This window comes from Oncorhynchus kisutch, linkage group LG17 (genome assembly GCF_002021735.2).
Source record: "Oncorhynchus kisutch isolate 150728-3 linkage group LG17, Okis_V2, whole genome shotgun sequence".
NCBI lineage: Eukaryota > Metazoa > Chordata > Actinopteri > Salmoniformes > Salmonidae > Oncorhynchus > Oncorhynchus kisutch.
Window position 1 is genome coordinate 53,250,861 of NC_034190.2, and position 24,443 is coordinate 53,275,303.

General features: G+C 47.3%; 1 protein-coding gene across 9 annotated transcripts in view; it reads right to left on the bottom strand.

Annotated features, from left to right (window-relative positions):
* Positions 1–528: 528 nt before the first annotated feature.
* The window catches only part of prdm16 (PR domain containing 16), a 235,315-nt gene continuing 211,400 nt past the window's right edge, over positions 529–24,443 (bottom strand). For 4 of the 9 annotated variants that reach the window (XM_031794072.1, XM_031794071.1, XM_031794073.1 and 1 more), the window contains 9 exons: positions 21,932–23,627; positions 19,629–19,716; positions 15,901–16,112; positions 15,690–15,767; positions 12,140–12,309; positions 10,857–11,028; positions 5,592–5,867; positions 4,800–4,983; positions 529–4,299 (listed from right to left, as the gene is read on the bottom strand). In XM_031794072.1, the coding sequence (XP_031649932.1) occupies positions 4,165–4,299; positions 4,800–4,983; positions 5,592–5,867; positions 10,857–11,028; positions 12,140–12,309; positions 15,690–15,767; positions 15,901–16,112; positions 19,629–19,716; positions 21,932–23,627 (3,011 nt within the window). In that variant the 3' untranslated portion in view covers positions 529–4,164. The remainder of the gene's footprint in view (positions 4,300–4,799; positions 4,984–5,591; positions 5,868–10,856; positions 11,029–12,139; positions 12,310–15,689; positions 15,768–15,900; positions 16,113–19,628; positions 19,717–21,931; positions 23,628–24,443) is intronic. The other 5 variants (XM_031794076.1, XM_031794074.1, XM_031794077.1 and 2 more) reach the window with 4 other exon arrangements.

Below are 24,443 nucleotides of genomic sequence, written 5' to 3' on the forward strand. Positions count from 1 at the left end.
GGGGAAGAACATTGTTTTGCATCCATCAGCTAGCTAGCTTTTTTATGACCAACACTGTCCATAGCTTGGGGAACTCGACCAGCATGTATCGGTGAATCGATATGAAATAAGAGTGATAGTGTAATCAATGTGTAAATGTATGAACGTGTTAAATTATTATGTGACGTGCAGTCATTTCCAGGTCCTGATTGGTCAACAATATTATTTATTTAACGTGTATCTTTTACACCCAAAGACCCAAACGGAGTTCCATATTTAAGAATCAGTGGGTATATATTGTTAAATTAAAAGGATATGCCAATCACAGATTGCCCCTTTAAAGTGGTCGCATGCATGATTTGATCATCATGGCAAGTGGGCGGGGTAGGCCTATTTAGTTATTTAATACATAATCTAAATATCTCACTATCTGTCCATTGCTTTATAAGACATACAACAATTAGGCCTATAACAATTTTGACTATGCAGAGAAGAGAGAGAGAGAGAGTTCTCTGTTGGGTACATGACAAATACAAGGGACATTTCATATAAAAAGCACACAGGTTTTTATTGCATATCAATTTCATGTATAAATTCTTCATAGCATTGGAAAGATTACATTTGGTATACATTTCTATTCTACAGAATTAACATCAGAATCATATCAATTCCATGAAATTTCTCTGAAGTACATCTTCAATAATCACAAGCATCAAAAAAACTTCAATTTCAGAATTGTTCAATATTATTCTACAATCCTTTCATTTTTTTCATTACAGCTTTCTCCCACAATCTTTTTTGTATTCATTTAAGAACCACCTGCCCAATACATCTGTAAGGACTTGAAGTCAAACCTACTAACCTAACCACATGTACAATAAGTGCATCTACGGATTCATCATTTTTTATTTCATTTTTTAATTTAAGATACACATTTCACAAATGGACATCATTATGACTGCCAAACACGTCATGCACAATATCTTTTTAATAAACATAACAGAGGTGATACAACTCGGATTCAAATGAAACGAGCACCATCCATTTAAACCCATATTTTTTTCATTGAATTTTTCAGACATATGCAACATTGTTTTTTAAAATACTATACAGTTAAAAAGAAACTTTTTTTTGTTGTTTTTTTGTACTTTTTCCTGTAACAGTGGGGAAAGAACAGCAACCGTATTCTGAAGTTATCAGTTTGTGACCATTTGCCAGATCCTTTCAAAAGCTGGCAATGTGATCTTTGACTTCAATGTGCATCCATAATTCTACAACCGACAGCGCGCACTTATTACAGTAGTACATGACATGAATTACTCCATATATAGTATACCTAAATATTTAGTAACCCCAGTCTCTGCATTTAATAGTAATGTATTGCAAAACAATGTGTTAACCGTGGATCCACATTTAGTATAGCAAGACAGAGACCTCTGACATCATTATCATCGGACATGAAATGATGCAGCAAAACTAGTATCACCCTGCCACCTGCTGACAAAAAAATTAAATTACAGTGCTTCAGTTACTGATTTTTTTCCAAGTTCATCATCATTTTAAGTGAGGGTTGATCATCCACTCCAAGTGAGGCAAATCAGGTTAACTCCTAGTAACTCTTTAGTGACAGAGACCCATGCCTGCCCAGTTTGTTGTTTAAGTGCTGGCCTGAACCTTTCCCGCACAGTCCTGAAAGTCTTCATTCACATGTCCAGCGTGAAAGCAACTTTTGCAATTTACAGTGAACAACCCTTCAACTTACAGCGACATGAAATAAAAACCCCTGCGCAGTATTAAGTGCCATCTCTACCTTTGTCTACAGTTTGGAATGAAATCCCGTAAATGAGAAGATAATTGGGAGGAAGGGAATTGACAAGGAATTTATCAAAAAGAGTGTGTTTGCAAATATGAATACAAAGTGAATAGAAGTCTTTGAAACTTAAAATCCTATGTATGTCATATTTCTCTCCAAACCAGAAGCATTTCCTGGTTTGATTTCTTTCCTAGTTTGACTGTTTAATTCTTTTGCTGGTCTCACAGTACAGTAAATGTGTTCTGCTGGGTGTTAAAACCCTTTACAGACAATCAAACTCATCTCAGTTACAGATGGAGTAAAGGGTGAACCATCAAGCTATGACCAGCGGGTTATATGCCTCCAAGGAAGAAACATACTCTTCTCAGGATTAAAAGTCTCTCGGCTGTCGAAACCCTCGTGTCAACACTAGTTACAGAACCATTTAACCCCGAGAGTAATGCAAGTTCTACTAACAAGTGGAAATATGATAGAATGCTACACTGTAGTTGGACACTATCTGAAAAACAATGAAGATTTTATCAATGACTGGGCATTCCGAGACATTTTTTTTTCTAAAACCACACGGTCACATTAAAAAATCCTACAATTTGAAACCATCATAGCAGAATCTGAGCACTAATAAACTGCTTGAGTTAATTGGATTTGTTATCGAGTGAAATGTAGTTACTTATACTTAGGATCAATGATAAGCTAACAATACAATGCCCTGGCATCCAAATCCCCTGACATTCATAGTGAAGGCTTCCATTTCATTAAATGACCACCGTAAGACTTCCAACACAAAACACATCAGCATACTGGTTGAAATGGTTGAACTGAAACGAGACAAACCAAACCTCATGCTAGACACAGCATTGCAAAACATGACCTAAACAATCTAGAACTACCGTGTCACTAGAAATAAAAACAGCTGATTTTCATGCTTTCTTTCTAATTTGGCACACTGGTCTTTACAGAAAAAAAACATTGAAACCGAGATTCAAAATCTCGGTCGCGTTTCGATTCAACTTCATTCCTTCAGCAACACTTAAAAGAGGGATAAAACAAAATACGTTTTTTTTTCGTGTTTTCATTTGTCACTTGTCTCCAATCGTGACATTTTTTTTTAACCTAAATAAATAGAATTACACACACTCTTTAAATCAAATATATAAGAAGGTAAAAACAACAACTATGACAGCAATTAAAACCCCTCGAAAAAGAAATGATTGTCGGAGAACAAAACCTTTTCTATGGGTTATTTGGCACATACCACTCTTGCTATGAACGTCCAGGTTATTTTGTACATCATACAACAATATCATACAATTTTGGTCCTTCACTAAATAATTATATTAACATTTGAGCACGGAGGTGCCTAGAATGAGACAATACTGTTTTATCAAAGAGAAAAACATAAAATGGAATCACGTTAACAAATGAGCAAAAAAGGGAAAAACAGGCTTTCCCTATTCTAACCAATGGACATCCATTTAACCTCTTGTTCACCGGATAACTTTTGAGGTCGAGACTTTGTCCTCTGCAATGCCCATTATATGTTGGGGGGCGGTCATTCTCCATGACATCATTGCCATTCGAGCTTGATGCATCATCCTACTGTACTTTCTTCATAAACAAAAGCCAGAGTGCCGTTTCCTGCTCTAACATTTATCATTGTGCTATTATTGATTTGAAACAAGAATGAAGAGAGTGAAGGCATTGGATATGATGGGGGGGGGGGGGGGGGGGGTCCATCAGCTAACGAGCTAGTTAGTACATCCCCACTATGTGTTGATACTGCTGCTCCTCCCACCCAGTGAAACAGCACCCCCCTATGGACATGCAGTGCATATGTTCCAGACCGACTGTTACTGTTACTGTTATCTGTTGCTATTGAGACATTGTGTTAGACTGTGTAGAATAGATGGGTGTTTTGCTCTCCTAGTGATGCGTTTACACACTCAAACATAACTGTCTCTGAGAGTCCAACCAAAGGGGTTCGCTGGGGCGGAGTGGGCGGGTCTTGTAGAATGACTGGGGTTTGTGGTGGTCAATCCTGGGATGTCCTTCACTCCTCTACAGGGAGGATCTCTGCCTGCGACTGTCTGTTTGTCTGAGGGGCCCCTCGTACACACACGCACTAACGTGGGCATGCACGAATCAATGCGCGTAAGCGCGCGTGCGTACGCACACAAAAACACACACACCCACACACACAGAGAAGGGCAGGAGCCAGGAGTCCTCTCTCTTCTCAGGCCGGGGGTGTGTGAAGGTGAGTTCTCCTCCGTAGTAGCCTCCTACTTTCTGCCGCGCTCTCTCTCTCTCTCTCTCTCTCTGTGTCACTTTTCTTATTTTTATCGTGATACTATACTGCCTCCCTCCTCTCTCTCCTAGATGTGGTTGAGTGGGTGAAAGCTGCTCGTCTCGGACGGGCCTCCTCCCATGCTCAGCCAGGCATCCAGTGAGTTCTGGGAGGACGCGTGCAAAGGGTTGTTCTCCGACAGAGACAGCATCATTGCATAAGCCTGGAGGAGACAGAGAAATGACAAACAAAATCAACATCCATTGGTCAGAAACCATTTTGTGAGTCTCCGCGTTGTCGGCCAATCGAACATGACTGTCATTATTGTCGATAAAACACCAAGAGATATTCCATCTCGCATTAGGAGTATCGTTTCAACGATTGCAACAAGTCTGGGCATGCAAGAGGTCAAAGGTCAAAGGTGACGCTGCTGATGGGACAGTAGGTGTAGTAGAAGGAGAGCGTTAATAGCTCAGTTAGTAGGTAAGTTAAGCGAAAGGTAAGGCATGTCAAGGAGAAGAACACTGGTCTTTTATTCAACGACTCTCATCCCGACACTCCATACAGCAACACTGAACAACAATGGCCTCGTTGTCATGCGTTTTCTTCGCTGTGTTTTCCCTTATCATCGAACTCAATCGAACTCAAGCTTCAGGGACCAATGTCCAAAATGATTGGCCACTTTCTGCCTCCCTCGCTCTCTTTCGACGAGAGTCCACCTACCTGGGTTTTAGCCTGCCTGTACAGAGTCTCTTTCAGGGCCTCAGACTCGAGCGAGGCGGTGTTAAAAATGTCTTTAACATCAAAGGGGGGCTCCTCGCTGCTGCTGGCCTTATGCAGCTCCAGGCCCTTGGGGAAGCTGGGCAGGGACTCCAGGTCTAACAGCCCACCGTCTTCCTCTATACACCTGCAGCAGCACCAGGGAGGGGGAGGGGAATGGTAGGGGGGGGATGAGGGAAAGGGGAAGGAGCATCCTCAGTTAGCCCAACCAATACTGTCTTGTAACTCGATGGATGGACTTTTGATGGCGCATGCATGGTGGGGGCTGATTGACGCACGGATGGATGGAGACGGACGGGATAGGGGCTATGGAGGACATCGAGAGAGAGAGAGAGAGAGAGAGAGAGAGAGAGAGAGAGGACCACGGATGCACTGAAAGGGAAAGGGGGAGCTAAAAGGCTCAACCATTTGGAGCCACTGTGCTCGGTGCGGGGAGAGAGAGACTGACAGACAGGTGGACATGGAATGGAACTGTGAGAGTTCTATCTGCATCCCGACACCCTTTTGTCATCGTCTAGCTCTCGTTGACCTCACTGCACTGCCATTACAGGGAGGGCAGGTCATGCATTGTTACATTTGATTAGTTTTGTTAGTTGGAATGGGAGGAGACAGAGGTGGCTGTTGTGATTGGGTGGGTATGTTTGTGGAGGTGTTGTGTGGTGTGCTGTACGTGACTGTCTGAATTTGTCTGTATTTGTGTGTAACTACGTCTGTATTCTACCAGATAGGACATACCTGCGGGTGTGTTCGTAGCTCATGGCTAGCGGTGTGGCCTCCTCCTCTTCTTCCGCCTCCTCCTCTTCTTCGTCCTCGTACGCCTCCGGCGTAACCATAGTGACCGGGGAGGGGGACTCAGGCGCCTCGTCCTGAGACTTCTCTGTCAGGCTGCCTTCCTCCTCCTCTTCGTCATCTCCCTCCGCCTCCTCCTCCTCTTCCTCCAGCCCCCGGGCTGCCATCTTGGAGTTGGACAGGCTGTGGCTAGATGGACGCTCCTCTTCCGCAACCTCTGACCTGCAACGACGAGAACCTTATTGATTTTGCACTTCTAGCAAAAAAAAAAAAGTCCTTTCATTTCAATAAAATACAATCTATTATATTCTTAAAATGTCTTGGTTGACCCCCATTGGGTTTAATAGGTGGAACTATGCATCCAAATAATCGAATACCGTCCGTTTTCTCTCCTCATCTCCTCACATTCACTGCTCAGCTCACTATTTCCACCCAATCTGCTTTGGATAGATGAGCGGAGATGAGGGAGAGAAGACGGGAGGAGAGGATGGCCCTTTTACCTCCATATTAGGACCTTGATTGGTCTTTCTAGGCCCACTGCCCCAGCTGCCTCAGTGGGCCCCGGCCAGGCATCCCCTCTGTCTGTCTGCCTGTCTGTCCCCTGTCTGTCTGTCAATAGGCAATGAGTCATACTTTGCACAGCCATAACTAAGATGCCAGGAGCTCCGTTGACAGCGAGCAGAGCCCCATTCCCACTATCCAAGCAAACACACGTGTGTCGACAATTGTCGAGACCCGTTTCAAAGGGGAAATGGAGCCGAATGATTAATTGGCTAATTCCTGAGAATTAGCCAATTAGAATGGCCCAAATGGTTAGTTTGGGCCCCGATTCTGGATGCTGTGTGTGTGTGTGTGTGTGTGTAGGAGTGTGTAGGCAAGAATGGCCCAAATGGTTAGTTTGGGCCCCGATTCTGGATGCTGTGTGTGTGTGTGTGTGTGTGTGTGTGTGTGTGTGTGTGTGTGTGTGTGTGTGTGTGTGTGTGTGTGTGTGTGTGTAGGAGTGTGTGTGTGTGTGTGTGTGTATAGGGGGGCGCAATGGCTGCTCAGCAAAGCAGCCATTGCGACCTGCCGCCTTTACATTATCCAGCCCCCCCACCCCCACCCCGGTCTCCGCCGCTTCATGCCTCATGATGTCATTTCCTCAGGGGGAGCGCATTTACCCTAGGAGAAGCCGGACAGACGGACATTTATCAAACCAGACAGGATACCTTCGGGGAGCAAAAGTGACAGAGGGGTGGTGGGGGGGTGTGCTTGTTCTCCTCTTTCAATCTAGATTAAATATTGTATAATCAAATTGGCAGGGGCTGTGTGGGGGGGATATAGGGACGCGGCTCTGACGCTGGGCCCTGCGTTTTGTCACTTAGTCTAAACACGTCAGCCATGTGTTTGTGTTAGCAACCTGGGAGACTGTTTCAAATGGAGTCTCCCTGAGGACCTGCACTGCCAGCCTACCCTCCAACAACAGGCCTACATTCCAACAACAGGCATACCCCCCCACAACAGGCCTACCCCCCCACAACAGGCATACCCTCCAACAACAGGAATACCCCCCCACAACAGGCCTACCCTCCAACAACAGGCATACCCCCCCACAACAGGCATACCCTCCCACAACAGGCATACCCCCCCACAACAGGCCTACCCCCCCACAACAGGCATACCCCCCACAACAGGCATACCCCCCCACAACAGGCCTACCCCCCCACAACAGGCCTACCCCCCCACAACAGGCCTACCCCCCACAACAGGCCTACCCCCCCACAACAGGCCTACCCCCCCACAACAGGCCTACCCTCCAACAACAGGCATACCCCCCCACAACAGGCCTACCCTCCAACAACAGGCATACCCCCCCACAACTTTTGAGCACAAGAAACGCCCAGTCCAGCTCTACCCCCCCCCCCCCCCTCCCCACACACACACACACACTGTCCACTGTCCCCGCCCCTCCGCACACTGTGTAGTGCCCCATACACCACTCCTTACCTCACAGGCTAGACAGTGTCCAGGAGAGAGGGGAAAAAAACACTTGAGCGAGACAAGTGACTAGACCGACTTGACTTTGTTTACAAACACTTTGTGGAGAGGAGACGCATGAGCGCACAGATAGGCATACACACAGCTGTGTGTCTGTGTTCAATGAGGGGGGGTTGGGGGGGGTGCTTCAGTCAAAGTGTCTGTGTGTCTGTCTGTGTGTGTGTGTGTGTGTGTGTGTGTGTGTGTGTGTGTGTGTGTGTGTGTGTGTGTGTGTGTGTGTGTGTGTGTGTGTGTGTGTGCGTGCGTGTGAGTGTGTCTGGGATGGACAGAAAACAGAGCACTTATTTTGAATTACAGATATTAAAATGCCAGGCTTGCTTGTTCTGGATGGTTCTGCACTATTGATCCCAGATGGCAGAGGGGCTAAATTACCCCTGAGTTCTGTTAACTTTTATGTCTACTGACCAGGGAGGGAGGGAGAAAAAGACAGAGAGCGAGAGAAACAGACAGACAGATAGAGATTGAAAGAGAGAAAGACAGGGAAAAAGATGGATATATTGAGAGAAAAGAGAGTGAGAGAGGGAGAAAGACAGGGAAAAAGATGGATATATTGAGAGAAAAGAGAGTGAGAGAGGGAGAAAGACAGGGAAAAAGATGGATATATTGAGAGAAAAGAGAGTGAGAGAGGGAGAAAGACAGATATATATTGAGGGAAAAAAGTATTGATCCCCTGCTGATGTTGTACGTTTTCCCCACTGACAAAGTAATGATCAGTCTATCATTTTAATGGTAAGTAGGTTCATTTGAACAGTGAGAGACAGAATAACAACAACAAAATCCAGAAAAACGCATGTCAAAAATGTTATAAATTGATTTGCATTTTAATGAGGGAAATAAGTATTTGAACCCTCTGCAAAACATGACTTAGTACTTGGTGGCAAAACCCTTGTTGGCAATCACAGAGGTCAGACGTTTCTTGTAGTTGGCCACCAGGTTTGCACACATCTCAGGAGGGATTTTGTCCCACTCCTCTTTGCAGATCTTCTCCAAGTCATTAAGGTTTCGAGGCTGACGTTTGGCAACTCGAACCTTCAGCTCCCTCCACAGATTTTCTATGGGATTAAGGTCTGGAGACTGGCTAGGCCACTCCAGGACCTTAATGGGCTTCTTCTTGAGCCACTCCTTTGTTGCCTTGACTGTGTGTGTTGGGTCATTGTCATGCTGGAATACCCATCCACGACCCATTTTCAATGCCCTGGCTGAGGGAAGGAGGTTCTCACCCAAGATTTGATGGTATATGGCCCCGTCCATCGTCCCTTTGATGCGGTGAAGTTGTCCTGTCCCCTTAGCAGAAAAACACCCCGAAAGCATGTTTCAACCTCCATGTTTGACGGTGGGGATGGTGTTCTTGGGGTCATAGGCAGCATTCCTCCACCTCCAAATACGGCGAGTTGAGTTGATGCCAAAGAGCTCCATTTTGGTCTCACCTGACCACAACACTTTCACCCAGTTGTCCTCTGAATCATTCAGATGTTCATTGGCAAACTTCAGACGGGCATGTATATGTGCTTTCTTGAGCAGGGTGAACTTGCTTGCGGGCGCTGCAGGATTTCAGTTCTTCATGGCGTAGTGTGTTACCAATTGTTTTCTTGGTGACTATGGTCCCAGCTGCCTTGAGATCATTGACAAGATCCTCCCGTGTAGTTCTGGGCTGATTCCGTTCTCCTGATCATTGCAACTCCACGAGGTGAGATCTTGCATGGAGCCCCAGGCAGAGGGAGATTGACAAGTTCTTTTGTGTTTCTTCCATTTGCGAATAATCGCACCAACTGTTGTCACCTTCTTACCAAGCTGCTTGGCGATGGTCTTGTAGACCATTCCAGCCTTGTGTAGGTCTACAATCTTGTCCCTGACATCCTTGGGGAGCTCTTTGGTCTTGGCCATGGTGGAGAGTTTGTAATTTGATTGATTAATTGCCTCCCTTTAAGATTGTGCTCCTAATCTCAGGTACCTGTGTAAAAGACACCTGGGAGCCAGAAATCTTTTTGATTGAGAGGGGTCAAATATTTATTTCCCTCATTAAAATGCAAATCAATTTATAACATTTTTGACATGCGTTTTTCTGGATTTTGTTGTTGTTATTCTGTCTCTCACTGTTCAAATAAACCTACCATTAAAATTATAGACTGATCATTTCCTTGTCAGTGGGGAAACGTACAAAATCAGCAGGGGATCAAATACTTTTTCCCTTCACTGTATATAGAGAAAAGAGAGTGAGAGAGGGAGAAAGAGTGAAAGAGAGAAATAGAAAAACAATCAGCCCAACTGGCATGAAGACAGCAGAGCAAAATCAAGGAGGAACCATTACGTGTCATTAAAAGAACCCAACATGCCTGCCTAGGGCTTATTGAAGAAGACGGCTCGGATATTTCCCCCAGAACACGTCTGTCAGAGCCAGTACATGTTCCCGACATCGCCCACCACTGGTTCGTATTCATTATGAGCCAAATGCAAGAAAACAGACTGAACCTACCTGGACTTGTCCAAAAAGAAATGCATGATTTCATTTTCAGTTGCAAAACATTTTACTAAGGTGTGCACTAATGAACATGACCGTGCTAAGCACTAGCTGCTCTCTATACACCTGCGCAGGGCCGTAGACAAGAGAAGGCCAGAAGCTCTGGTATATGTCTATCCCTGGTTAGAACCTGGGAATTTTATTTCAGTTGAAGAGAAATTAGTCGTTGAGAACTGTCAGAGCAGAGTTGATAGAGCTGTACTGTACAGTGTCTACTATACTGTACTGTACTCCACCTAAAGCCTGTTGGAGTAACATTCAACCACTAGAGGGCAGAGTATGTACAGTTTCACCATAGACACACATCTGACAGGGGAGTAGAGACAGTGTTAGGAAGGTGTGTGTGTGTGTGTGTGTGTGTGTGTGTGTGTGTGTGTGTGTGTGTGTGTGTGTGTGTGCGCGCTATGTAAACAGAGGTCATTCGCTGAACCACGCTTGCGTGATGATGAATGTCCTTGCCTGAGACCTGAAGACTTGTGTTGGCTCTCCAAGCCAATGCCTTGGCTTTAGCTCACCGGGCTCACACAGTCTTGTGGTAGGAGACTGGGATTCAAAACCCCTTTCTGACTAGTGTCACATATTTGTAGAGAACATTACGAGTGCTCTGTTCTGAGCTTGTGTGTCCATGTGTGTGTGTGTGTGTGTGTGTCCCCTACCTCTTGTCTGTTGAGCTGGATGCCTGGTTCAGCTCGCTGTTGGAAATGAAGTTGCGGATTTCCGAGAAGTACGAGTCTTCCTTCTCATCTAAAAGTGCATGATTGTCTGGCTCGGAGTTGGGAGAGGAAGCGTTGTTTCCTAGGTTGGAGAGGATCCCAGAGTGTTGACTCACTGTAAGCAGGAAACACACCACCGTTAGCCACAGCATATGGAGCTATAATAAACAGCTGGAATCGGGGACTACACTGTACATTTCAATGACACACTAAGCTATACACTATATATGTCAACGTTATTACGTACACGACACACCACCAGGGAGGAATAAAATTGGTCAAATAAATGCTGAACCCGGAAAGAGATGGCCGGCGCTGAGTAACAACTGTTAATGTCCGGGGGTGTCCTCGGATGGGGCCACAGTGTCTCCTGACCCCTCCTGTCTCAGCCTCCAGTATTTATGCTGCAGTAGTTTATGTGTCGGGGGGCTGGGGTCAGTTTGTTATATCTGGAGTACTTCTCCTGTCCTATTCGGTATCCTGTGTGAATCTAAGTGTGCGTTCTCTAATTCTCTCCTTCTCTCTTTCTTTCTCTCTCTCGGAGGACCTGAGCCCTAGGACCATGCCCCAGGACTACCTGACATGATGACTCCTTGCTGTCCCCAGTCCACCTGGCCATGCTGCTGTTCCAGTTTCAACTGACCTGAGCCCTAGGACCATGCCCCAGGACTACCTGACATGATGACTCCTTGCTGTCCCCAGTCCACCTGGCCATGCTGCTGCTCCAGTTTCAACTTCCACCTGACTGTGCTGCTGCTCCAGTTTCAACTGTTCTGCCTTATTATTATTCGACCATGCTGGTCATTTATGAACATTTGAACATCTTGGCCATGTTCTGTTATAATCTCCACCCGGCACAGCCAGAAGAGGACTGGCCACCCCACATAGCCTGGTTCCTCTCTAGGTTTCTTCCTAGGTATTGGCCTTTCTAGGGAGTTTTTCCTAGCCACCGTGCTTCTACACCTGCATTGCTTGCTGTTTGGGGTTTTAGGCTGGGTTTCTGTACAGCACTTTGAGATATCAGCTGATGTACGAAGGGCTATATAAATAAATTTGATTTGATTTGAATGTCGAAAGGGATAGTTCAGGATTTTGGCATATCCGTTTCCTTACCTCGAAAGCAGTCGACAGACAACGAGTGACTGCAATCCATGTTACCCACACAAATATCGAAAAAATGTCAAAATCGTTGAGCTGGGGGTTAATTAGGCGAACGGGGGACCCACCGGGGATGCTCTCATGCTCGTGCTTCTTGAGGTGACGGTCCAGGTTGGTCTGCTGGCCGAAGCAGCGGTTGCACAGGTGACACTTGAAGGGCTTCTCCTTGTTGTGGATGTTACGAACATGCCGCTGGAGGTTGGAGGAGATGCTGAACGAACGGTCACAGTATTTACACCTGAGTAGAAAATACGGGGAGGGAGGGGTAAGTTTGATTTCTGATTTTTTTAAACATATTTGTGCAGGTAATGTAAAGGTGGTAGGTTGTAATGCCAATACCGCTCAATGCATTGAATCTGAGTTTAAAGAGAAAGGAAGAAAGACATAGAAGCAGAGAAGAAGAGGGATGCAGAGAGAGAGAGACAGAGACAGAGAGAGACAGAGACAGAGAGAGAGGCTAGACTGAGAGAGAGGTAGGCTAGACTGGTAGCGGGGCATAGACAGGCAGGGAAAAGGGAGCTCGGGAAGCTGAGAAAGAGCGAGAGAAAGAGCGAGAGAAAGAGCGAGAGAAAGAGTGGTAGAGAGGTGGTCTAAATGAGTGGCCTGTTCCACTGTGTAAACAACAGTAATGACCCAGAATGCCTCAGTCTAAACACTGTGGGCAACATGACTGTTAATCTACTATTGGTCTTTCTACATGGACACATTTGTCACTGCAGCTCTGACACACACACACACTCGCGCAGGGTTTTCCCCCTTGCCTGCATGGTGGGAGAATATGGAGGTGTGTTGTGCGTCCGTCAATTCCTCAAGCACACGCAAGTAATATGATGAATAGGCGACCGCATCAGTGGTCAGAACATAAACTAGAAGCAAAACGAGGGTTTTCACTCCGTCACCACATCATAGTCACGAAAAAACACACAAACAGACTATGGGTCAATTAACACTGTAATAGCGCCACCGTGTGGTGGAGAAACATTGATGCGCCACCCGGTGGGAATGGGAGTACAATATTTAGCAGCCCTGATGCAGCACAGCCCAGCTCAACATCCACTCTGACTACTGCTCAATCTCACTCCCCACTATGGGAAATCTGGACAATCTGGCAACCGGGGGTCGGCATGGCAACCCAAGAGACAAACAAGCAGGTAGGAACGTGGTCCTGATTTGAGGGAGGATTTCTGGAAAATCTTTCAGCGATATATCTGGGGTCGTGACCACGCACACAAGCACACACACACACACACACACACACACACACACACACACACACACACACACACACACACACACACACACACACACACACACACACACACACACACACACACAGCTGTACATCTATTTAACCTGGCCATAAATAAACAGTGGCCAGGCCTTGTCAAAACCCCCAGCCCACTGACACTGGCTCTTTGTTGCGTGTGTGTGTTTGCATCAGGGCCTGCAGACCTGCTACAAGGTGACCTCCGCTAACCCCAAAAAACACCACACACACACACACACACTGACGTCAGACAGCAAGCCCCTGCTGCTGCAAGGCTGGCATTCAGGGCTAATTGCTTTGGGAAAAGTTGCTGGTGATCAAGCTTTGGAATCAAGATGCAGGGCCCTTTTCATGTTCTGCCGTGTGTTTGTGTGTGCGCTACGTGCGTACATGTGCGTGCTCAAGCTCGCTAACATCCAGACTCGGAGCAACACACTTCACAGAGCATGGTCGAGCGCCAACACTAATTCCTTTTTTTCTCTCACTGTGTTTATATTTATTTGTGTCCGAAGGGACGTGAAATTACGACTTCTTTTTCTAGTCCCCGGCAGTCCAGAACATTGCGACGGGGGCTGCACATGGAGCGTTACTGACTGAATGGGGTCTTTCAGTGGTCAGGTCTAAAGTGTGGCCAATTTCTGGAGCAGAAAGCAGCCGCCTGATAGGATCTCAGGCAGGCAAATGGCCCTAAGACAATGAAGCATGAAGGCGGCGGCTAGAAGGCCCTGGTCTCTCTTTCTGTCCTTCTCTCTCTCACACACACTCTGTCGCTCTCTCTCGGTCTCTCCTTCTGTCCGTCTCTCTCACACACACTCTGTCGCTCTCTCTTGGTCTCTCCTTCTGTCCGTCTCTCTCACACACACTCTGTCGCTCTCTCTCGGTCTCTCCTTCTGTCCGTCTCTCTCACACACACTCTGTCGCTCTCTCTCGGTCTCTCTTTCTGTCCGTCTCTCTCACACACACTCTGTCGCTCTCTCTCGGTCTCTCTTTCTGTCCGTCTCTCTCACACACACTCTGTCGCTCTCTCTTGGTCGCTCTTTTCCTCTCCCGGTGTTTCTTTCTCTCTCCACTTGTCTCTCTCCCCTGCTCTCTCTCTCACGGTCACTCTCTACCTCATCTCGGTCTCTCCTTGTTTCTTTCTCTCCCTCTCCCTCTGTGCTGCTTTTGGTCTTATTTGCCTGAAAAGTGGCAGAGATAATGATGTCTGCTATTTGTTATGGTAAATTGTTTTTAAATGAGCTAATCAGTAGATTGTTTGGACTGGGCCCGGGAACTGGGTCCCCCGAGAAAAATCTCTCTCTCTCCCTCTCGTTCTGTAGATTGTGCTCAAAGAGTTGGCACTACAGCTCAACAGAAGACAAAGTGCACCACTTTGGGGCCGGGCCCTCAGGTTAGCCAAGTTTCCAATAGTAGGAGGTTCATTTGAAAATGAGATTGCAGGTTCCTTTCTAAAGTAGTACTGCTTGGCTATCACTGTCCCTCTTGCCATTTACAGTCAATATGTTCTCAAACTGCACACGGTTTATTGGGCTCCAAGATGGAGATGGCGAGAGATGGAGAAACAGAGCGAGAGAGAGAGAGAGAGAGAGAGAGATCATCACCTATCCACCTATCAGAGGATAGGTGATGCAGAGGAGAGAAAGAGAGGGAGAGGTAAGGATAGAGATTCAGCAGGGAGGAGACGGAGAGAGCGAGAGACAAACAAACAGCAGAGACAGAGGGAGACAAACAGAGAGAAAAGGAGAGAGAAAAGGAGAGAGAGAGGGAGAGGCTGGGCAAGAGCCAAATGATTGATAATTAACGGGTCTCTATAAACAGAGTTCTGATCTCTCCAGGGCACCATTACAACCCAACATTGTCCAGGACCACCACTCCCCTGGCCCATTCCATCCCTCCCTCCCTGTCCTACCCGACTACATCTGGGCAGACTGCATCAATCTTCCTTCTCTTTCCTACATTCTCGCACTTTCCTTGCTCTCTCACTCTTCTCAAGTACCAGACCCACCCCTCCTCACGTTTCCAGCAGGTCGTATATATGTATATATCACTCTGCGGTGTGTGTGTGTGTGTGTGTGTGTGTACAGCTGAAGCTGCACATTTGAGTGTGTGTGTGTGTGTGTGTCCGTCATCGAGGCCTATGCCAGGCATGAGTGTGTTTTTGTTGCCAAATGAGGAGGGATAAATCAGGTGGGAAGGATGTGATTTCATCATTGGTTGACCGGTTGGAGTAGGCCTCTGTCAGCGGTACGGAGAGACCGAGAAGAGAAGAGAGGGTGAGAGGAGCAGAGAGGAAGAGGGAGGAGAGAGAGAGAGAGAGAGAGGAGGAGAGAGGGAGGACAGGAAAGGCTTACCTGTAGGGCTGCTCTCCTGTGTGTGTCCGTAAGTGCCTGGTAAGATTAGCTGACCTGGGGAAGATCTTCCCACAGTACCTGGGGAGAAAGAGAGGGGAGGGGGGGAGAGAGAAAGAAAGAGAGAGAGAACACAGCTTAAATATCCTACACGGTCCCATACTTATTACAAAAAGTTTACCCCCCCCAAAAAAAACTCTGGCGTGGTGCCTACCTGCAGGTGTAACGCTCTTTGCCTTTGCGGAGGATGGCGTCGGAGAGGGAGGGCGGCGGCGAGCGGAAGTTGAAGAGCGGGTGGGCGGAGTGCTGCAGTGAGTTGGGCGGGGCGTCCAGTTTGAGAGCGCCGAAGCTCTCCAGCTTCTCCGTCATGTTCTCCATGGCCGACATCTGAGGTAAAGAAGGTGTACCACGGTAAAGATACTGTAGCTGTAGATAGGGGAAGATTTACAGTCACGTTTTAGTCAACAATAACTGTTCTTCAACAGGTTGCACTGTTTTGTTCCAGTCCTACACTAGGCCTTGATTAGTTGGTTAAATCGCGCAAACTGTTCGCCTCGGTGACGAGCGCCTGGTAGCGGGGGCCGGAGAGAGAGAAATGGAGGAAGGCAGGAGGAAGCGATATATCAGAGGTCGTTCTCTTGATTGTGCTGTCGGGAGTCACCTCCCTGACCTATCGCACGTTGGCAGACACTCGAGGAGTCCCCTGAGTCCCACCCCCGGCCCAGGCAGACTTTGTTCTCAGCCACCTCCTCCTTTCCCCTCCGCCCTCAGACTCTCGGTGAAGCCACCGCGAGCTCAATAAGCCATTCAATGAGAACTCTGACGGGAACCATACAATAAAGTTCAAAGATGCCCGTCACTGATACTGCTTTACCTTGTCTCCTCCCCCAGCCTCGGGACAAAGGGCCAGTCAGTTATGGGCTGGGGTTTTTTTATTTGCCAAAAACAGCTTACATCCTTCCTGGTTTGGGAATACAACAGGGGACATGGAGACAGACACGCCGTCTCTATTTATTTATTCGTGGCGTCTCGGTGTTGGATGATTCCGTCAGCGGAACGAATTAGCGAATGAGCGGTCCCGTCATTGCGGTGTGATAACTGGGTGGATTGGAGCCTAGAAGGTTGGGATAACAGAGGGCTTATTGGGCTTCGTATTTGTCTTGGATGTGTTCTGTCCAAGACCCAGGTGAAAGCAGCTTTGACAGACCATTCCGTTTGTTCGTACGTCTCAAAGGTCTGTTCTTACGTCCTTATGCTCCCGCCTGTTCTTATGTGCCCCCCACACCTGGCATATAGGAGGAAAGGATCCACTGTTGTTGTTGGATGCACATGTAGGGTACAGTGTGTGTGTGTGTGTGTGTGTGTGTGTGTGTGTGTGTGTGTGTGTGTGTGTGTGTGTGTGTGTGTGTGTGTGTGTGTGTGTGTGTGTGTGTGTGTGTGTGTGTGTGTGTGTGTGCGTGCGTACTAACTCAGTGTGTGAGTGCCTCGTTCAACTTCACAATTGATAGAGGACCAAGCAGATTCCCGGGTCAGATAAAACGAGTTCCCAACAACAGCCCCCATTCTTCCCCATTCTCCTGGACACAAACACAGGACGTCCTTGATGGACACACTGCTATTATCTAGGCAGCCAGGGAGAAGAAACTGGCCAGGAGGAAGTTATTAGCTCTCCGTGTGCTCCGAGGCCCAGAGAAACAATGCCGCAACTAAGTTTAGGATTAGCAAGGGGCTGAATCGTGGGATAGCTGCATGGGGTGAGATAGGGCTCGATTCAAAAGCGTATTATTCTTCTTATTAATACGTATCATTCTTGTTATCGCCGCTGGGAGGTTGTTTGGTAGGTGGGAAGGGTTGGAAGGGTTCGGGGACAAGCCAAACAATGTGGTTTGGTTATCAAAGGGGCGACGCGATACCAGACCTTTTGTCTTCTGTGCTACAAGGTGGGAGGCGGTGGAATTCCGAGGCGCCACATCGTAAACAAAGGAAGAAATCGTACAGAGCCCCTGAGAAATGACAGTGGCGCTTCGGGACCGCTGCGCAGGAGAGGAGGGTTTCAGGAGTGGGTTTGTGGGAATTCTCATAGAGCAACATGTTGGGACAAAATCAGATATGGATTCTAAAACTCTGCCTAAGACTTCAACTTGGTGACCAGTTTTTCTAATCTGTCTCTACCCGTCTATTCAATGACATAGATGAGCACATCTGTGTCTAATCAATCAGATGCAGTCAGTCAGTCAGTCAGTCAGATTGATATTAAGATGACTTTATTTGTCAATTGCACACAATGTCCAACCGAAATCTGACTTCCTATTTAACCCAACCCTCTGAAAGACACATACAATTGAAGTGGGAAGTTTACGTCCACTTAGGTTGGAGTCATTAAAACTTGTTTTTCAACCACTCCACAAATGTCTTGTTAACAAACTAGTTTTGGGAAGTTGGTTAGGACATCTACATTGTGCATGACACAAGTCATTTTTCCAACAATTGTTTACAGATTATTTCAATTATAATTCACTGTATCACAATTTCTGTGGGCCAGACGTTTACATATACTAAGTTGCCTTTAAACAGCTTGGAAAATTCCAGAAAATTATGTCATGGCTCTAAAGCTTCTGATAGGCTAATTGACAAACAATAGTATGCAAGTGTACACCAAGTTTACACCATGGGACCATGCAGCCGTCATACCACTCAGGAAGGAGACACATTTAGTCTCCGAGAGATGAACGTACTTTGGTGCGAAAAGTGCAAATCAATCACAGAACAACAGCAAAGGACCTTGTGAAGATGCTGGAGGAAACAGGTACAAAAGTATCAATATCCACAGTAAAATGAGTCCTATATCAACATAACCTGAAAGGCCATAAAAAAAAACTGACTACAGTTTGCAACTGCACACGGGGACAAAGATCGTACTTTTTTGAGAAATGTCCTCTGGTCTGATGAAACAAAAATAGAACTGTTTGGCCATAATGACCATCGTTTTGTTTGGAGGAAAAGGGGAGGCTTGCAAGCCGAAGAACACCATCCCAACCGTGAAGCACGGGGGTGGCAGCATCATGTTGTGGGGGTGCTTTGCTGCAGGAGGGACTGGTGCACTTCACAAAATAGATGGCACATGAGGGAGGAAAATTATGTGGATATATTGAAGTAACATCTCAAGACGTCAGTCAGGAAGTTAAAGCTTGGCTCCAAATGGGTCTTCCAAATGGGTCTTCCAAACTTCTGACCCAGCTCTGTCAGGAGGAATGGGCCAAAATTCACCCAACTTGAGTGGGAAGCTTGTGGAAGGCTACCCGAAACGTTTGACCCAAGTTAAACAATTTAAAGGCAATGCTACCAAACACTAATTCAGTGTTTGTAAACTTCTGACCCACTGGGAATGTGATGAAAGAAATAAAAGCTGAAATAAATAATTCTCTCTACTATTATTCTGACATTTCACATTCTTAAAATAAAGTGGTGATCCTAACTGACCTAAGGGAATTTTTACCAGGATTAAATGTCAGGAATTGTGAAAAACTGAGTTTAAATGTATTTGGCTAAAGTGTATGTAAACCTCTGACTTCAACTGTACATATACAGGTTGCAGAGGTTGGAGCACGAGGCTTCAACACTGGACTCCTGTGGAGCAGTTGCTGTGGGGTTTAGGTACCTTTCTGAAGGGCACAACGGCAGGCAATGGCATCTAGGACTTGACACCAGAAAACCTCCTGTTGCCAGTTCACTTCCCGACAGATTTTTACCGTCAGACCTGGGATTCGAACTGGCAAACATCCAGTTGCTGGCTCGCCTTTCTAGGCTACCTGCTACCTGTCTGTTTGCCTTGCAGCAGTGGGGGCTTGCTGTGTGTGTGTGTGTGTGTGTGTGTGTGTGTGTGTGTGTGTGTGTGTGTGTGTGTGTGTGTGTGTGTGTGTGTGTGTGTGTGTGTGTGTGTACCTGTGGATGAAAGAGCAGCGGGCTGGGCCTCAGGTACTTCTCCTTCAGAGCTCCCACAGGGTCCAGTAACTTCCTCTTTTCCACCCTGCTGGACAGCAAGGACAAGGGTTACGTACGAAGGTCAGAGGTCAACTGGAAAGGTTGCACTGATTCACACTATACATGCCCATATAACGTATTATAATTTCATTTATACATTTTATGGACACAGTATGTTTTACATGAGTTGTCGTGTTGTTATTAGTCCCACCCTTGAGCTCCATTCAACCCCTCCCATCTATCTCTTACAGTGCCTTGCGAAAGTATTCGGCCCCCTTGACCTTTGCGACCTTTTGCCACATTTCAGGCTTCAAACATAAAGATATAAAACTGTATTTTTTTGTGAAGAATCAACAACAAGTGGGACACAATCATGAAGTGGAACGACATTTATTGGATATTTCAAACTTTTTTAACAAATCAAAAACTGAAAAATTGGGCGTGCAAAATTATTCAGCCCCCTTAAGTTAATACTTGGTAGCGCCACCTTTTGCTGCGATTACAGCTGTAAGTCGCTTGGGGTATGTCTCTATCAGTTTTGCACATCGAGAGACGGAAATTTTTTCCCATTCCTCCTTGCAAAACTGCTCGAGCTCAGTGAGGTTGGATGGAGAGCATTTGTGAACAGCAGTTTTCAGTTCTTTCCACAGATTCTCGATTGGATTCAGGTCTGGACTTTGACTTGGCCATTCTAACACCTGGATATGTTTATTTTTGAACCATTCCATTGTAGATTTTGCTTTATGTTTTGGATCATTGTCTTGTTGGAAGACAAATCTCCGTCCCAGTATCAGGTCTTTTGCAGACTCCATCAGGTTTTCTTCCAGAATGGTCCTGTATTTGGCTCCATCCATCTTCCCATCAATTTTAACCATCTTCCCTGTCCCTGCTGAAGAAAAGCAGGCCCAAACCATGATGCTGCCACCACCATGTTTGACAGTGGGGATAGGGTGTTCAGGGTGATGAGCTGTGTTGCTTTTACGCCAAACATAATGTTTTGCATTGTTGCCAAAAAGGTCCATTTTGGTTTCATCTGACCAGAGCACCTTCTTCCACATGTTTGGTGTGTCTCCCAGGTGGCTTGTGGCAAACTTTAAATGATACTTTTTATGGATATCTTTAAGAAATGGCTTTCTTCTTGCCACTCTTCCATAAAGGCCAGATTTGTGCAATATACGACTGATTGTTGTCCTGTGGACAGAGTCTCCCACCTGAGCTGTAGATCTCTGCAGTTCATCCAGAGTGATCATGGGCCTCTTGGCTGCATCTCTGATCAGTCTTCTCCTTGTATGAGCTGAAAGTTTAGAGGGACGGCCAGGTCTTGGTAGATTTGCAGTGGTCTGATACTCCTTCCATTTCAATATTATCGCTTGCACAGTGCTCCTTGGGATGTTTAAAGCTTGGGAAATATTTTTGTATCCAAATCCGGCTTTAAACTTCTTCACAACAGTATCTCGGACCTGCCTGGTGTGTTCCTTGTTCTTCATGATGCTCTCTGCGCTTTTAACGGACCTCTGAGACTATCACAGTGCAGGTGCATTTATACGGAGACTTGATTACACACAGGTGGATTGTATTTATCATCATTAGTCATTTAGGTCAACATTGGATCATTCAGAGATCCTCACTGAACTTCTGGAGAGAGTTTGCTGCACTGAAAGTAAAGGGGCTGAATAATTTTGCACGCCCAATTTTTCAGTTTTTGATTTGTTAAAAAAGTTTGAAATATCCAATAAATGTCGTTCCACTTCATGATTGTGTCCCACTTGTTGTTGATTCTTCACAAAAAAATACAGTTTTATATCTTTATGTTTGAAGCCTGAAATGTGGCAAAAGGTTGCAAAGTTCAAGGGGGCCGAATACTTTCGCAAGGCACTGTAACACCATCCATATTCGATTTCTATTTGCCATATATTTTTCAACTGTGCTGTGATGTTTCACAAAAGCTCTGAACCTTTCCATTCTCATAGTTTCTACAGACTGAACATATATTTTTTTTGCTAAAAGCATTATTATATTATTGATCGATTGACTATGACTTCTCAGATCACCCAGTAATGTGGAAGTGCATACTTAGTCGTTTGCTAGTGTGGATATTGCAACCTAGTCCTTTCCTCTTATCGCATGAGGGGAAAGTCTGAACACTGACATACAGATTTGGAGATATATATTATACTAAATATAGGTTCTAACATGAGTTTCAACTTGAGTGGGTTATCATACAGTGCCTGGTGAGGCCTCTGGTCTACTCGGGGCTGAAATACCTGTATATTGGGTCCATGAAGAAGGGTGAGGGCTTGGCGTAGTGCAGGGAGGGCTGCTGCTGGGGCGGCTGAGCCAGGGACTGCTGTTGCTGGGGCAGCGGGGGCTGGAGGAGGGAGTGGCCCTGGGGGTGCTGGGCGTGGGAGTGCGGGTGGCTGCCGGGGTGCTCCTCCTTGCGGTGGTTCTTGCGGCTGGGCGGTTGCTCGGGGGCCACCATCCCGTTGTGTCCGTCCCGTCGGCGGCTGCCGATGCTCAGGTCCAGCGGCTGCTCCTCACCCCCGGGGAGAATGAGGGGGGCGTTGCTGCTACTGCTGGGTGGGGTGGGCTTGGAGGGGGCCGGTGGGGCCGGCTTGGCCTCCTTGGGCTTGGTGGTGAGGTCGAAGGGCGATGACTCTCCAGTGCCCGGGGCGGACATTTTGTGGGGTGTCGGATGCTGCTCACGAGGTGACTTGGGCTCAGCCTTGAAGAACATGCCGGGGTTGAGGGTGCCGGCCCGCTCTGCGAAGGGGTAGAGGGAGTGAGGGAAGTTGGGTAAGAACTGGAAGGGGAACATGGAATGGTAGGGCAGCGAGCCGATCTTCTTCTCCTGCAGGCCCATGAGGCCAGGGCCAAAGTACTTCTCTGCGATGGAGGCGATGGCCTTGATGGAGTCAGTGGCAGCGGCGCCCCCTGTGGTGGTGGGTGGCAGCGCCTGCTCCTCCGGAGGCGGGAAGAAGGAGTGCTGGGAGGCGCCGGAGAGGAAGGAGGGACGCTCGCAGGCCAGGTTGCTCAAGCTGGACACCGCCGACACCGAGCCACTACTCACGTCGTCCGGCCGCCCGTCCAGACCCGCCCTCTCCGCCCCCCTCGCCCCTCCAGCGCCCGCCGCCTTCCTCCTCTTGGCGCCGGTGCTCCGCTCCCGTTGTTCCCGCTCGCTCTCTGCGTCGCTGTCTAAGTCTGAACCCGAGGCGGTGCCGGTGGTGGTGTCCAGGTCGGTGCCGCTGGTGGTGTTGACGTCCTCCAGGTCACTGCCGTCCGACACCTCCGACATCTTGGCCTTGGCCTTGGCCTCGCCGTACGCCAGCCTATCCTTGTCCTCCCTCTCCTGGCTGCTGAGGAGACTACCACCTCCATTGTTGTTGTTAATGGAGCTGACCAGAGACAGTGGAGGCCCGTCCAGGGGGCTGCGGGGCAGCTTGCCCTCCTGAATCCCACCGTTGTTACTGTTGTTGCCCAGGGGGCTCTTCAGCATCGGGCTTGGGGGCAGTAAGGGCGGCCGGGGGTAGAGCGAGGGGGGGAAAAGGCCTGGGAAGCCGTGGGAGAGCGAAGGGAAACCATGTGGCCCAGGGGAGAAGGGAAGGCCGGCATGGGGGTGAGGGTGTGGCCGGGAGGGGAAGTAGTCGGGGAAGGCCAGGCCCGAGTGGTTGAGGCCCGGGTGGTGGTGGGGATGGTGGTGCTTGGACTTGGCCAGGATGGGGCTGCTGCTCATGGGGATGCCGGGAGCGAAAAGTCCCCCAGCAGGGCCGTAATGGTTCTTGCCCTCACAGAAGCGCCGGTGCTTGTTGAGGGAGGAGGTAGTGCTGAACATCTGGCCACAGTCCTTACACTTGATCTGGGTGCGGCAGTCGGCGTGCATGCGCTTGTGGCGGCACAGGTTGGAGAACTGCGTGTAGGACTTGTGGCACACCTCGCCTGGGGAGACACACAGCCCACATGGGCCTGGTTAAGCCCATTTAAACACTGTCACTAACTCAGAGTACCAAGTCAACAGTCTACACGGATACAACACTAGGCTACTTAGAGAAAAATACATGTGCATCGCGCCTTCATTTTGTCTAAAGACTGTATATCTATACAAATCAGAAGCCGTACATGCTTTTGGTGAAATCCAGTGACAAGTTTTCATCTTCATACTTATTGGCCATTGAATCACTATGACTGGCAACACACCTACCATATGTCCACAAGGGGCAATATACGGTTAAGCTGACTATTTTCATACTATGTTCTATGAAGTGTTGCTTGAATACATACTGTACGTATACATGTATATAGGCATATACACACATACGTGCACATGAGTACAAACAGAAATGCAAAGCAGAAAGTTGAGTGAGAGAAGAAGAGATCATGGCTTCCGGCATCGTTCAATGGGGAGCTGAAGCGGATACTGTAGGATCCACTTTGATCATATCAAATCTGCCCATGCCGTCGGGAAAGTCGTTTTATATCACCCTCAGAGGGGAAAAAACACACACAGAAGGAAAAGAAACCAAAAAGGAACACACAAAGTAACACTTTTTTTGAAAGTCCCCCTAAAGATGCTCAACAAATTATCAATAAACTATTTTCAGTAACATATCAGCTGCAGAGGGACCATAGAGTTGAATAGAGGGCCCAACTCCTATCTGCACCATTGCAATTGCGCCCTCTATCCAATTCTAAGCTGGACTATCAAAATAAAGTGTGACCCATACAACAAAAAGAGAAGGAGAGTGAGAGGCACAGAGAGGGGGAAGGAGGACGATAACAAAA